This window comes from Lissotriton vulgaris, chromosome 1_1, assembly GCF_964263255.1.
Source record: "Lissotriton vulgaris chromosome 1_1, aLisVul1.2, whole genome shotgun sequence".
Lineage (NCBI taxonomy): Eukaryota > Metazoa > Chordata > Amphibia > Caudata > Salamandridae > Lissotriton > Lissotriton vulgaris.
Window position 1 is genome coordinate 2,055,302,847 of NC_141685.1, and position 16,331 is coordinate 2,055,319,177.

General features: G+C 42.8%; 1 protein-coding gene across 2 annotated transcripts in view; it reads right to left on the reverse strand.

Moving 5' to 3' along the window:
- The window catches only part of PDE3A (phosphodiesterase 3A), a 1,268,538-nt gene that overhangs the window by 42,006 nt on the left and 1,210,201 nt on the right, over nt 1-16,331 (reverse strand). For both annotated transcript variants that reach the window (XM_086920567.1, XM_086920572.1), the window contains one exon: nt 9,441-9,602. In XM_086920567.1, coding sequence (XP_086776693.1) covers nt 9,441-9,602 — 162 coding nt within the window. The remainder of the gene's footprint in view (nt 1-9,440; nt 9,603-16,331) is intronic.

A 16,331-nucleotide genomic window follows, 5' to 3' on the forward strand; every position in this document is an offset into this window, starting at 1 on the left:
TCCAAGTGAGGCAAGGAGATTGCTAGTCTAAAAGGGTTCCTTTGGGCCAGGGTGTGCCTCAGGGCTCGTCCCTGAGCCCGACCCTTTTTGACCTGTATGTAGCGCCTGTTGCCTCCATTGTAGAGAACCATGGCCTTCAGATAGTATCCTATGCCGACGATACGCAGCTGGTCATCTCCCTGTCGCACGCGCCCTGCCTTGCGGCAGATAGTTTCCGGTCGTGTATGAAAGATCTTGCCGACTGGATGGCTATGAACTGTCTGAAACTCAATGGCAGCAAGACAGAGGTGCTTGTGGTGGGGAGAGACCAGTCTGCTTGGTCGTCGGCTTGGTGGCCATCCTGTCTGGGGTCGACCCCCACCCCCTGTCAGGAGGCAAAAAACCTGGGGGTATGGTTTGATGCGGGTCTCACCTTTGGGCCCCAAATCAACCGTGTGGTGGGTATGTGCTTTGGAGTCTTAAAAAGGCTGAGGAAAATTCTGGAACTGCTGCCCACGGAGGCCCGTAAAACCCTGGTACATGCACTGGTGACCGCAAGGTTGGATTATGCGAACCTGCTGTACCTGGGGGCACCTGGGAAAAGTTTTGGTCGCCTTCAAGTGCTGCAGAACGCAGCAGCACAACTGATCCTTAGGCTGCCCAAAAGGGCGCCCTCGAGGGAGGCCATGCAGAGGCTACACTGGCTCCCCGTGAGGAGCAGAGTAGAGTACAAGGCCCTTTGCACCTGCCATCGTATCTTGAATGGCAGGGCACCTCGGCCACTGCAGAGCCTGATTGAGCCCTATGAACCTGCTCGAGCACTAAGATCGGCGGGTGGGGGACTGTTAAAAATCCCCAAGGTGAAGAAAGCCCGCATGGGAGGTAGATCGTTCAGGTATTTAGCGGCAAATCATTGGAACAAACTTCCGGTGGAGCTACGACTAGAACCGGCAGAAACTAGGTTCCGTGCTAAATTAAAAACATACCTATATGTCAGGTAGACTGCCCGCCCCTCAGTTAAAATCCCAGCTTCCGCCTCTCTCACCATAGCGCGGGGACACGCCGGTGTGCGTAACTCAGCGCTTTACAAATGCCCCTATTATTATTATTATTATTATAAGGTATACACTTCCTCTGAGAGACCTCAAGTGCCTATTCAGATATAACATGGAAAGCCTAAGGCTTAAGTTCCACTGAAGATTAATAGACTAGCAAACAAAATTTACATGTAGATGAAAGGATGCATTTATATTGGCTGCCATTCGAAGCCATGTTACTAGTTAAATGATGTTGAAGGGTTGCAGTTCTGCTGACAGCCTATATGACCTTACAGATATTATGGAGCCACTAAACATCTTGAGTTCTAATAGACAAAATACAGCCTTACAAAGGTTAAATGAAAAATATTAGGGCTAGGCGTGGTTTGCGAAGTAGCGCTACACGAAGCTACGGAAAGTGCACTTCGCAATACACGAGCTACGCGTAGCACTACGCGAACTGCGTAGTACCCTGCTCGCACTGTGCAAGTTGCCGTTTTCAATGATTGCACAGTGCGAACAAGCATCCAGCACTGTGCAATCATTGAAAACGGCATCTTGCACAGTGCGATTAGTAGTTTTCTGCCGCTTGAGTAGATTTTTACTCGCGCTGCAGCTTTATCAACGCAGACTGGTAGTTTCTCATCGCGAGCGGTCGCGAGCATACACAACCAATGAGAAACCTGACCTCCCCGCGTTGAGAATCTCACCGGGAGGTTTATTTTCCACGCTTGTGATCGGCAACTTGATGTTGCTGATCGCGAACGAGGAAAAATTCTCGCCGGGATGTCATTTTACTTGCTCGCAGTCGCCAATTTGACATTGAGGACCGCGAGCAAGCAAAAAATGACCGCTGCACTACGCTACGCATGTTTGCACTGTGCTACGTGCAATTTGCAAACTGCGAAGTAGCATTAACTACGCGAGAGTAGCGCAGTACTTTGCCCAGGGTTATAAAAAATTCATAAAGCTACTCCAATATTCCTAAAATATGCACCCTCTACAGATTACAGTCTTTCCCAGAGCGTAGAGGTTGGCCACACACCAAGAGAGAGACTGTGCTGGTGGGGCAAAAACTAGTCTTGCTCTAGATGCAAGGGGAGATTGTGAGGGGCAGGGGAGCACAAAGATGGCTACTGCCAACACTGCCGGCTCTATTTTGTTTCAGAGGCAGCTCAGAAATCCATTGAGCAAGGTAGCAGATGGCTTAACAATGCTACTGTTCCATTTAAATAAGGGATGGTGGGGAGTGCCCATGGAGGCAAAAAAAAGACAGTAACTCTTGGAAATGCCCGGACACACCAAAGACATTGAAGAGTGACTTTAATTTGAAAGTTACTGCATGATTAGTGACAGCACTCTCTGCAAAGTTGCCACATTTTGCTCTTTCAAAAATGGGTCAATAATATGTTTGCAGTGACCTTACACGTGTAATTCCAATGAAGTTTGTGGGACACCATTAGTGACTATTTCAAGTTTAACAAAGTAGTTATGCCCATGTTAAATTTGTGTTTTGCAGCTCAGTCAGTTATGAACCTATGCCATGGGGGATTGTACGCTGCTCATACCACCAAGCTAGATCCATTATGTGTTCCTTTTTTTCTAGCAATGCCAAACTAGGTATGCATGACACAAACCAAGATGTGTTTTGCAACAGTCATGCAAAAACGTATCACAAGCATTTTACTCTTTAAATACATACAAAACACAGCCCTACTTACACTTGAATAGACTGTGTCCTGCCTCCACACACACACTGCTGTATACTCTCTATATTTAGTCTGGAGCCAGGGCAGGGAGGGCAGGATGCCTAGGGACTTCAGAGGGAAACCTCTAGAACAGTCTTCCCCACTTCAAAGGCAAAACTGGTTATTAATTCTAAATCTCCGACGCCACTACGTCAGTACACTTCTGGACCTGTGGATACTCTTCCAGGAACAAGGACTTCTGTGCTGCTGAAAGGACTGCCACTCTGCCGGACTGCTGTCCTGAAGGAACTTCTGCCCTACTGTGCTGACATGCTGACTTCTTGCTGGGGTGATAATGACTGGACTTGTATCTATTGAACACAGTATCCCAAAGTGAATCTGAGGCTTAGTTGGTAGGCCCCCTGAATTGAGCCTCAGGGACAGAAGGCTTCAACAACTGTGAAGCCAACACCCGGACTCTGCCATCTGTGAGCATTTCCTGCAAAGTGTTGCCATTCCTGAACCCTTGTAAATGGGCCTAAGTTGCTCTGCCAGCCTCTGTGGATCCAGCAGAACCGATGCCTCTCCTCTAATGTATGGCACAAACCAGAGCAGAACTGACACACCGCTGCACAATGCATCCTTGGTGCAGGCCCATCACATCCCTTGTTGACAGCAGACTCAAAGACGACGTTGGACTCTGCATCGCAGCTCCTCAGAACCAAAGCATTGCCCTGACTGAGCAATGCACCATCAAAGCTGGCCTTCACATTGTAAGCCTGCAACAACAGGAGCCTCAATGATAACTCAGGACCTCGCACTGGAGCCTTGCCGCATCTTCAGCTGCGCAACACATCTTCGCCGCAAACTAGGTTTTAAGGTACTTTGTTCAGTGTGTCTAACTGAGTCCCTGAAACCTGCTGGCTCTCCATTATGGTCGGCCAGAACTTGTGCTGGTCAAAGCAACCAGATATCCACAGTGGGTACTTTGTGCTTTTAGGCACTATTTTCACAGAAAACGGATTGGATTTTTGTTGTTTTGAACTTGTTTTATTTATACAAAATTACTATTTTTCTTAACTGGTGTGGGGTCCTTTTGCTGTGTGTTTTCATTGAGTTACTGTTTGATTTGTTGCACAAATACTTTACTCATTCACTCTGAGTTAAGCATGACTGTTCTGTGCTAAGCTGCCCAAAAGTTGAGTACAGGTTAATTAGGATTTGCTTTTGACTTCACCCTGTGGATAATTTTGGTTGCTGCCTGAGAAGGGTTACACCTCCCTCCCTCTTAACCAAAAACACAATTTCTTACAAAATGAAATATTAAAATATGTGTAAAACAAATTTAAACCATATTTCTAAGAGCTTCAGTTTGTGATTAATTCCTCAAAAATGACGTGCATACTTTTGATCATTGTATAAAATCACTCTTGGTTTATCTGGACCATAGATAGACAATTCAGATTTCTCCTATTTCCATAACCTAAATGAATTATGAGTATTTAAATCCATTACAAATGGGGACATGAGCCAAAATAAATTTATCAAGACGTTTATTGGTGGCTTAGGACAACAGTATAACATCTCTTTTCATACAGCATGGGTATGTCTTTAAAGGGTAATTCATCTCCTACAATGTAGGTGCTTATCGGCCACAGAAACTGAAAAGCATGCAAGAAATTTTGGAAAGTCGTACGTAATATGATCACTGCCTGACTTAAATCTTTCCATGGACACACATAAATTCCAATCTGAATGCAGTACAAAGCAGGGATTGACAAAGGTGTGAAAAAAAGATAATGCCCTTAAATAAAACATAGCTCTTTATGGCAATCTCCACAATTGTCTGTTATCAATGTGTAACAAATTTCTTCTGCCATTCAAACCCTCTGGAATTTTTTATGGAGTACTCATCTCTGGTTGTTTCACTTTAGTTAAAGACGGCAGTGTTGCAAACAGGGAAACCTATTCAATGTTTTTTATACTTTGCAAAAAAATACTACATTCTCGCTATAGCTCTTCTGAGACTCCCCAGAACGCACAGGCAGCAATACTGTCTAAACTCTACCTAGTTTTTATTCACAAAAGTGTTGAACATAATGTTCTGGCACGAGAGGAATTAGGTGGGTAATACACTGATGAATAGTTCAATACAATTGCAACAGTGTTTTGCCTGATCTTGTTAAAAGAGTGAAAGAGCCATTAATCCTCTGAGAAGAAGGAGAACAAACCCGCAATAAGGTCCCCATTCTGAGGGTCCTGTTGAATTTGCAGGGGGATACCAAGACGGGACTGTAAAAAGGGCTCACAAGTTAAACTCCCTGGAATGGGAAAAAACTCTTAGACACAGACTTACTGTATCCATTTACCCTCATTCATCTTTCTATCTTTCAGGTAATTTTCTTCTTTAATACTTGAATACTTGAAATCTGAATTGGTTAAACATGTCATTTCTGTAGAATGTGTTGACTTTAAAATGTATTTCTTCTTTTTTTAAGTCACATGTTCTCATCGTGTTATAGTTTCTAGCTGCCACATATTCACAATCCTCAATACTGACTAGTGCATTAAACAATAATGCTTACATGAAAATGCAAATCTCATGATTTAGGGCCAGAAGTAGGTAATCCCAATTTACCTATTCTTAAATACCAAATTTTACCGATTCGGTATTTAAGAGTAGGTGAATGGGATGTAGATACATTTTTGGTAAAAATTACCGAATCTGTAAGATTCGGTATTTACCGATTCGGTAATTGCCATTCATTCCTATGGGCCTGGAGGCCCATAGGAATGAATGGCAATTACTGAATCGGTAAATACCGATTCGGTAAAATGGGGGAAATAGTCGAGGGTGCCTGGGTGTCACTTTGACACCCTGTTGCACCCCCGAATCGTGCTTGTGTGCAGATGTGGAAAAACAAAGCAATGGCCGGGCAGTATTGAATTAGCGTCAAAGTACACAGACCTAGTGTAATAAATCACTGGGTTGGACAACCATTTGTGTTGATTGACTTATTTTTTTATAAAATATTTCGTGCAGGAAATTCTTTGGCATCAAAAGATACAACACAACATTCATAACAAAATACAAATACAAATTCAGTGAACTGAGAGAAAATTATCAAAACAGTGTGTAAACAAAGAAATTGTCATACATAAATAACATGGACAACTATAGAAAGGCCTCAAGTTAATCACTTTACAGAGGCTCCAATCCTGGATATGAAATAGACAAGGGGACTATTGTGTTTGAAAGAAAACCTCCTTGTTACAACCATCACAAGATACACAGTAGATACCACATCAGGTGCTTAGGCTAGGACAACATAGGAACCGTTAAACAATTCCAGAGTGTGTTTTAGTTGAATCCTAGCGTGCCCTAACAATTTGGTATCTTGGAGGTGAAAACGTCGACGCGTTTCGAACCCAATACCATTCGACGGGTTCTCCTCAGGACATGGACTGGGGGGTTGTTGTCACTTATTTGTGAGGTGGAGGGGTCACTCCCTTGACAGAGGGCGAAGTTACCGCTGAACAAGGACGCGGTGCCGGCCGTGATCAGTTGTTCGGTGTGTAGATCTAAAATCTTTTTTAACGTGGCAATTTATTCGAATTGAGCGCGTGGGAGGCGGCGGCCGCCGCACGGGCTGCCGTGCTGTTACAGAAAGGGGGGCACACATTTAGATTCTCGGCAGAGAATACGAGCAGCAACGGTCCGGCACACAGTGACTTCTGAGAGACAGCGTGTGCAGATGTGGCACACATACATGCCCTAAGGGCATGTATGTCTGCCACATGGTACAGTTGAAAATGCACAGATTTGCATTTTCAAAGGTATTCCTTATTTACCACCAACTTATAGTTGGTGGTAAATAAGGAATCCTAAAATGGGAAAAGCACTCATTTGAGTGCTCCCTACATTGCAAATTCTGTAACTTACCGATTCGGTATTTTAAGGAATTGGTAATTTACCGATTCCTTAAAATATCGAATCGGTAAATTACCAAATTTGCAATTTAGGCCAGCTAGGGCTAGATGTAGGTAATTCTCATTTACCAAGTCTAGAATACCGAATTTTACCAATTCGGTATTCTTGATTCGGTAAATGAGATGTCGGTAAAAATTCGGTATTTTTTACAGATTCTGTAGGATTTGGTAATTACTGAATCGGTATTTACCGATTCGGTAATTGTCATTGATTCCTATGGGCCTTGAGGCCCATAGGAATCAATGTTAATTACTGAATCGGTAAATACCGATTCGGTAAAAATACCGAATTTGCCAGGGGGACAGGGTGTCACTCTGACACCCTGTGGCACCCCAGATTCTGGCTTGTATGGGCATGTATGTGTGTCACATGGCACACAAGGGCATGTATGTGTGTAACAAGGCACACAAGCCAGAATCTGGGGTGCAACAGGGTGTCAAAGTGACACCCTGTCCCCCTTGCAAATTCGGTATTTTTACCGAATCGGTATTTACCGATTCGGTAATTAACATTGATTCCTATGGGCATGTATGTGTGTCACATGGCACAGGTGTACATGCACGGATGTGCATGTATACAGGAATTTGTTATTTACCACCAAATAGTATTTGGTGGTAAATAACGAATTGGTAAGGGCCTGTGGCACTGATTACAGTGCCACCTACATGTAGATTTTCCGATTCGGTAAATATACTGATTCAGGAAATTTACAGATTCGGTAAATATACCGATTTGTTACATTTTCAGGCCCCTACATCTCCTTCTGCAAATACCGGTCGGTAACGGCCGGTATTTGTCGTCCTACATCTGGCCCCAACATCTCAAATGCCCAATACCGGTCGGTAACGACCGAAATTCAGTAATTTCGGCCGTTATCGACCGGTATTGGGCCACCTACATCTGGCCCCTAATCTCTTAGGTTACAACTAGAAGGCTACTGCGCTAGAATAGTTCATTATTATGCAGGGGAATATTGAATAACTAATAGTTTGGACAGCAGAGTTCTCATAGGAACTCAGAGTGAAGCTATAGCACATGATGGTTTAGCAAATAAGTAGACACTTATAAATAGCACCTTGCAGACTTCAGACGTTTACGGTGGGAATGAAGGAAGATGAGGCATACCATCGGACAAACCTTCTTCTTTGGCTTAAGATGACCTAAAACCAGCATCAATTGATACATGTGTGTTTGTGTTTAAAATATACGTGTGCCAAGTTAGAAATAGAGTCAGTGCTGCCCAGAATGGTCAGGCTATTCTTCTGTGAGCATTCTTATTTCCCTTAAAACAATCAATCAGGGTTATTGGAAAGCAACTAATCACCTGTGAGGGTCTCAAGTCGCTGGGGGGAGAGGAGTGTGAAGGTTATTCTTCTTCCGACTGGGAGCCAGTGGAGGTTGCGGAGGTGTTGGGTGATGCGGCTGAGGCGGGGAATGTCGAGGATCAGTCTGGCTGTGGCGTTCTGGACAGTTTGGAGTTTACGAAGAAGATTCTTATTGATTCCCGCATAGAGAGCGTTGCTGTGTCTAGTCTGATACTGATGAGCGCATGTGTGATGTTTTTTCTGGATTCGGGTGGGATCCATCTGAAAGTCTTTCTAAGTAAGCAGAGGGTGTTGAAGCAGGTCGAGGATATGGCATTGATCTGGTGGTTCATTGTGAGCGATGGATGACTCCAGTATTATGTTGATTAACAATTTTTCTCCTATTCGCTGTGCAATCCTGCTGATAGTGACTCTTGTCGCCTACTACTTTGTGGGTATCTATTTTCTTTATTGGGTATGGCTACTGTTGTGACTATTTTCTTATCTTTATTTTGAAAAGTTGTTACTTCGACTGTTTGCTGATGCTGCTTGAGAGAAGAAACTCGGACGGGTTTTTGAAAGTACTCTACCTGAGGAGTACAACTTCAATCTCATTCTATTTTAATGCTCCTTTAAATCTTGCTCTTTTCATAAGGACTCTTTATGGGTACTAGTAGGTTAGGGTCTGCTAAAGTAGAATAGGGGCTAAGGGATTGAAGTTCCTTATGGGACACAGTGTATATAACCAACTCTAATCATGATTTTCTTGGTATTTCTGTAAATGGATTTACATGATCTAATAATTTAAATAAAGAGACCAAAACATTATACTAAACTCTTTTAGATAAATAAAGGTTTTTAAATATTCCAGAACTCTTATCAATGATTGAACTAAATGACTAAATTGATGATGTTTATTGAGATCTTTTCAATTGGTGCTCCATTCGAAAACTGTGGCAAAGATCCATTGCAGAGTAGAAGATTTCAGTGCGGAACTGGAGACCCTATATTATATTACGGGTTGAACTGATTAAATTAAAGAAAAACATTTCCATACCACCATGACTATTTACCACAGACTGCCATGTACAGACACAAGGAGCTACTCCTTGTACGTTGAGGTGCTGACCTGGCTACCTAGGGATGCACTTCTAATGTGAGATATGGAGGTCATGGATTAGACTAGCCACAAGAAAACATTAAGAAATGGGTACATTTTGCAGTTGGTTACGTAAAATATGTTACCAGCTGCAGAAATGCCTAACTCAAAGACAGTGGTTATCACAAGAATTGTTTTATCTGACAAAAAAACTCTCCAGTGCCACTAAAAGTGTTCTTAAAATTTTGGTGATAAAATGCATGTCTGCCTGCAATGTAATGTGGATGTAATCGGATCATATGCTGTCTGCTCTGTGTTCCATACAGTAAGCAGAGCCCTTACCTGTTCATAAAATTCATTCACGATGCCGTCAGTCCACTGTAAATGCAAGTCTTTACATTTAGCTGGTCCGTTAATGTCTGCCAACTTAATGCACATCTGGCAAACCAAAAGTCTATCATTCTCATTAGTCCAGTCAATACCTGGGCCAACATCTTCATTTACCTACAAGAGCAAGAGGTCGATGATTATTTCAATAAGTTGCACAAATATGATTTAACATTTAGTGAACAACAGCATTTGATAATAAATTATATAATCTGCATATAAACATTTGAAGAGTAATTATATGCCAGCCTTTTGGCTGACAAATGAAAACCGTATAGTGCAAACAGTGAGCAGATTCCTGTAAGAAAAAAAAAGTTAGAAGCAACAGGGTGTTACTTCTTGGTAAGAATATATCTTAAATCCCCTTTTCCGGAATGTTCCTCTAATTATACATGCATTTTACTTTTCGGAATTTTACTGGAACTAAAATAATGGGAGAGTGCTGGGTGTAATGATTATTTTTATTGTTAATAAACAATTTCTTAGCTTGCTTATTAAAATCTCATCTCTACAAAATGATGCTATTTTATCGTCACCAGATCCTAATAATCTAATCCAGAATCTCAGTGTAGCCCTATCTGAGAGGCAGAACTAATATGTCAAACCATCTCCAGCCTTCTTGCCTGGAGGATAGTTGTTTTGGGAACATATAGCACACTTTTCTAAAATTGACCTTCAATGCTTTCCAAATGCCGCATCCCACTCAGAAGAAAAGACTTCAGTACTGCAAAAGCATTTTATCTGAAACATTGCTTTAAATACTGTAACAATTGGTCCAAGATTGCCCCCATACTCTTTCCTGAATTTCCATAACTCCATTACTGTTAGCTGGGCATTCATCTCAACTATTCACAGTGAGTTTTCTATCTTACATTAGAAGACCCAAATATCGGTAAATATTTATCTCGTCAATTTTTCTTGTTCCCAAATATCATTTAATCTCTTTTTTACTTTTTTTCTGAAGGAAATCCGTATTTGTCTTCCTTCTTGTGCCTTGTGCTAATCAAGAGTTTTGTATCCCCGCAATAACTAAGGAAGGCATATAATTTTCTCAGGAGGCTAATTTGTGTCATATCCCTAATTGCTAAATTATTAACATAATATAGAAAAACCACATAGTGACCTCCCATCTCACAGGGAAAAAGAGGTGGCCTCTGAGAGAAACAAACAAACCATTTCTTATCTAAATCTTCTCTGATACTGTACCGCCATTATCCAATTACACTCTTGCCCAATTTCCCTTGTGGAGTTCCTCAAGGGTACCAAGTAGACTGTTGTATCTTGTTTTGCATTTATATTATATTCATTGCACTGTTCCTTTAACATGTGCATTTCTTTTAGAGTCTTCATTGCAGATGTGTTCTTTCTCTTTGCTTGGTGGGGCAGTTGCCTGCTAGCCTGGAGAGGGGACACCAGTTGATCTCAGTAGCTTAACAAAACATATATATTATCTCTTTTATAATTCCTTGGTGAATGCTGTATCTTTCCCCTACAACATTTGGCGATTATTGGCTAGCAGAGCGGAAGGAAGAAAGAAGGAAGTACAGAGTGAGAAATCGCTCTCGGCTGGTGAAGAGGACCACGCATGATTCAAGAAATGTGTTTGTTTTGTTGAGCAAATGGGCGTGAAGACGGACTATTAATACTCAGGTGCCGGTGATATATTGCCTGAAGAAAACCGGAAAGTGAAGAGAAGCCTTGCTCACTAACCTGATTTCGATTGTGTGATCAATTTATCAGGAAACGCTTGAAAAAGTGGAAAAGTAATTCAGAATAACTTTGACCTGCCTGAGTGAGTACCAAATTCTATTTGGAAACTAAGTGTATGCCTCTGCGAGTGTCGCATTAATTTAACGAAGGAGTGCGACTTTTGAATTTGTTAAAGACGCTCAACCACGGTGCGACATTAAAAAAGTAAGAGAAACGTTTACCGCGAGCCTCTGTTGCTCTTCCGAACACCGACTTGGCCAGTGTTATCTTCTCGAATACACTCGGAAAGCGTAGCGTGGTGTGACTCAATACGTCACGTTTATGTGTACCGAGGTGTTTGACGCTCTACGTCCAACGTAATGGCAGCCATTTTATAACAGTGAAGGTTGCTAGGAGACGATAGACGAGGAAAAAGAGACGAGCCGGACGCCGAGAGAGAGAATAAGGAAATACGGAGGGAGTTGCCTGCATTAAATGAGGATATACTGTGAGGAAAACTGTAACTTTTTATAGTTTTAATAAACAAGTGAGGGGAAAGATTAAATATCACTTAAGTATTAGTTTATGCGGCAACCTAGTGACTGTGAAGACACACGAAGGGAAGAGGTGTGTGTTAGTACAGGGAAGGAAAGGAACACCTGTATAACTAAAATGGAAATCAAGAATGTAGTAATGCCGCCACTATTTTTGCAGCAAAGTGGTGATCCTCCTATCGAATTGGAGGAATGGATTGAGGTATTTGAAAACTACATTGAGGCAATTGATGGCAAAGACTTTAGTGCAACAAGGAAGACAGCATTGTTATTGAGCACTTTGGGGAAAGAGGGCCAGCATGCTTTCAAACTTTTCTCTCCGGGTACTAATGCTGAAGGAAGAGTCATAACTAATGTGTATTTGGAGGCGAAAGCACACTTAAAAAAACAATATTCGAAGGAAGTAAATATTGTCATGGCAAGGCCCAATTTTTACACACAACCTCAGCGGCAAGACGAAAGTGTTAATCAGTTTGTTACTCGCCTATGAGAATTATCATTGAAATGCAACTTTGGTAACATCAGAGATGAGATGATAAGGGACCAACTTATTGTCCAGTGCAAGAATAAGAAGATACAAGAAAAACTGTGGGCAGCGAAGAACCCTTCTCTGCAAAATGCAATTGATATTGCAAAAGTTGTGGAAGAGTCTGGTGCATGTATGAAAGAGATGGAACGTAAGGACAGTATGAAGGAGAATGTGTCGTGTGTTGAAGTAGTTGAAGAAGTGGAAGCTGTGGGCAGTAAAAAATCCTACGAGAGGGGTGAGAAGAATGTGGGGAAGAGGTTTAATAATGCTTACAGTAGCAATGATCCATACAGAAATAGAGAGAAAATGTGTTCAAGGTGCGGGAGTACGTACCATACTGCAGAATATAAGAAATGCTTTGCTTTAGACAAAGATTGTATGAAATGTGGGAAGCGGGGACACTTTTCAAGAATGTGTAAGTTTGTGGGCAGAGGAAAGATTGCTGTTGTACAACAAGAACAAGTTGGTGCCGGTACGATTGTAGGAGTCGAGGGAGTTAATAAGATTTTGTGTGTGAGCGATGAAGCCCTTCGTTTATGGAGGAACTCACTGACTTCATCAGCGACCAATACTCGCAAAGTGACAATCAGACCTTTGTGGGTGACTTTAATCTCCACTGGGGCTCACCGCAAGACTCTTCTGTGAACTCTCTGGCCACCTTCCTCTCTGCTAACGATCTTATCCAACACTGCACAGAGTCAACACACTCTAAGGGCTCAATCCTGGACCTTGTCATTTCTAAAGCAGACATGCTTTCTATCACTTCCCCTATTCATGTAGACTGGTCTGACCACCTCCTCATACCACTCTCTCTTCACCTATCACACTCTATAAATCTTGCCCAACCTAAGAGGGCTACCGCCTGGTTCCGTGATGATAAAAATATTGCCATTGTTTCCCTCTGTGAATCAGCTTTGTTATCACTTCCAAGGCTAGACCCGAACCTAGATGTTGACTAACTCACCTCCCAATGCCTCACAGTCCTTGCAGTCGAAATCAACAACGTCGCTCCTCTCCAAAGTAAAAAGATAAGGCCCACTCCCTCAGCACCCTGGTTCAACAAATCCCTCTATGAAGAAAGGAAGCAACTAAGATTCCTGGAGAAACAATGGAGGCAAGCGCCCTCCACTGATAATCTGGCCACGCTTCGTTCAGCAAGATCCAAGTACCACAAGAACATCTTCCTTGAGAAAGCGTCGCACTTCAGAACCCTCCTTGACTCTGCCAAAAATAGACCCAAAAAACTATTCGATCTCATCAAGGTTCCTAACCGCTCTCCCCCAACCTCCATGCTGGAGGATTCTACAAAGAAAGCAGCGGATTTTTGTATATTCTTTGACGAAAAAGTTAAATCCCTTGTGGCTCAGGTCGCTCATCCTACCCCTCCAGAGGAGCGCAAATCCTTAGCTATTTGGCAGAACTTTGACCACATCTCTGAAGATGCCCTCCTCAAGTGCATCCTCGAAACAAAGCCCTCCAACGATTCTCTTGACCCCATCCCCAGTGCCATTGCCATTGACTTCTATTCCCATTCTCTTTCCTATTGGACCACTCTGTTCAACCTCTCCCTCTGTCAAGGCTCCCTTCCTGTCTCCTTCAAAACTGGACAGGTCACCCCGCTGCTTAAAAAACCCACTGCTGATGCTAATGACCTCAACAACTTCCGCCCTATCACTAATCTACCCTTTCTTGCGAAGATCACAGAAAGATGTGTAGCGGAACAACTCTATCGTCATATCAAGGACAATGATCTTCTTGACAATTGTCAGTCCGGCTTCATCCAATATTGCAGCACTGAAACAGCCCTATTGCAAGTGGCCGATGACGCTCTGAGGATACTCGACTCGGGGGGGTCCTGACTTCTAATTCTCCTTGACCTTTCTGCAGCCTTTGACACTGTCAATCACGGCACTCTCCTCAACACTCTGCAACAGAGAATGGGCATGGAGGGCACTGTGCTAAAATGGTTTGCTTTCTTCCTCTCTGATAGATCCCAAATGATCAAAATAGCGAACAGTCTTTCACCTCCTTTGGCGGTAGGTCAAGGTGTTCCTCAAGGCTCTATACTTGCACCCACATTGTTCAATCTCTACCTAGAACCACTGGGAAATCTCCTAAGTAAATCCGGGATCCACTATCATCTCTACGCAGATGACACTCAAATCTTCCTCAAGGTTGCCTCCACTCATGATCTCGCCATCCTAAGCTCGACTCTCGGCTCCATTCAAAACTGGATGTCAACTCATCAACCGATTCTGAATCCCTCCAAAACTGAATTTCTCCTCCTCTCTTCCTCGCTTTCTCCTCCCCCGGTTCAATCATGGATGGATCAGATGAATCTGCTGAACAATAAACCCATCATTGTCGACAGCGCAAAATGCCTTGGTGTCATACTCGACAACAAACTCAATCTAATCCCCCACATCAACTCCATTGCAAAATCTGCACGATACCAACTGTGCCTTCTTTGGGGAATTCGGCGCTTTTTCCCTGAACAAGACCTTAAAAAACACGTGCAATCGCTGGTCCTCTCCAGACTGGACTACTGCAATTCCCTTCTTACTGGCCTCCCCAAATCCCACCTGTCCCCCCTAAATCTGTCCTCCACTCAGCAGCCCGTTTCATTTATGGGGCAAAAAGAAGCGACCACATCACACCGTTGTAATCCACCCTTCGCTGGCTTCCAATCGAGGCTAGAGCTATCTACAAGACTGCCTGTATCACCCACAAAGCCTTGCACTCCTCCTCTCCTCTCTACCTGTCGAATAAACTGAAACTGTCTGGAGGCTCAGAGACCATCTCGTAATGCGGAAAATCTACTGCTTGAACCCCCCACTTTCAAGAAGGAAAGATCAATGGCCCAATCCTCTTCAGGCAGCGCAGTGAGAATCTGGAACTCACTTCCGCCTCAGCTCCGGGCCACCTCCTCTTCCCAGGCCTTCAAAATGGACCTCAAAGCTCTCCTCCTCCAAAGACACCTCCAAATCTAATGCACACCCTCTCTATCACCTGAAGAAAGGCCTCCCATTATAGAAAATTCTATTGTCCTTGACTCTTGAAGTGCCTTCCCAGTGTGTTCTGGCAGTTAGAGTGTTTACCATTTATTGCAGTATTATCCTTGTACCTGTGTATGGTACCCTTTTGTAACTTGCACACGTCACTTTTCTCTTGTTTCACACTGTATGCTACCTCTCACGTTTTGTTTGCTTTAGATACTTGCACAAGTGCCACCATTGCCTACATAACGTTTGTTCTTGTGCTGGAGTGTCTGCCATTTATTGCAGTATTATGCCTCTACTTATACTTTGTACGCTTTTGTAACCTGCACACATATCACTTTTTCCTCCTGTAATGTACCGATTGCTACCTCATGTATTTTGGTTGCTCACTATTGTCACTTTTGATTCATGTAACGTAACGTTTGCTTTTGTAATTTGTTCACTTGTGATTTTTCTCCTCATGTATCATTGCTGTTCCTATTGTGAAGCGCTCTGACACCTTCGGGTAAAGTCCGCGCTATATAAAATCGCATAAATAAAAATAAATAATTAAAAGATGAATCCTAGGAGGAGAGTGAGACCTAAAGCTATGTTTGTGATTGATGGTGAACAGATTGAGTTGATGGTGGACTCTGGGTCATTCTGGACCATCATTCCTGTTTGCTTGTTTGATGTAAAATGGCCGAAGGTTGAGTTAGAACCGAAGGATATCAATCAAAGCGGGTTTCAAGGCAAAAAGATAGATATCATTGGCTATATGTCTGCAAATATCACATTTAAGGGTAGATCAGTAAGAGGAAAGGTGTATGTTGCTCAATCTGGTCCAGCAATATTAGGTTGGGGACATCAGTACGATTTACACATTGTGTTAAATCCGAGAACAAAAGATCAGGTGATGGTGGTGGATGAGGTACCTACGGAGTCAATTGTTGATGGAATGTCCGAGTTGTTCAAGGAGGAGATTGGAGAGTTGAAAGGATACGCACACAAGATCATGCTTAAACCGAATGCTGTTCCATTGCAATATAAAGTTAGGAAGGTGCCTATAGTAGCTAGGAGTGAAGTAAAGAGGATG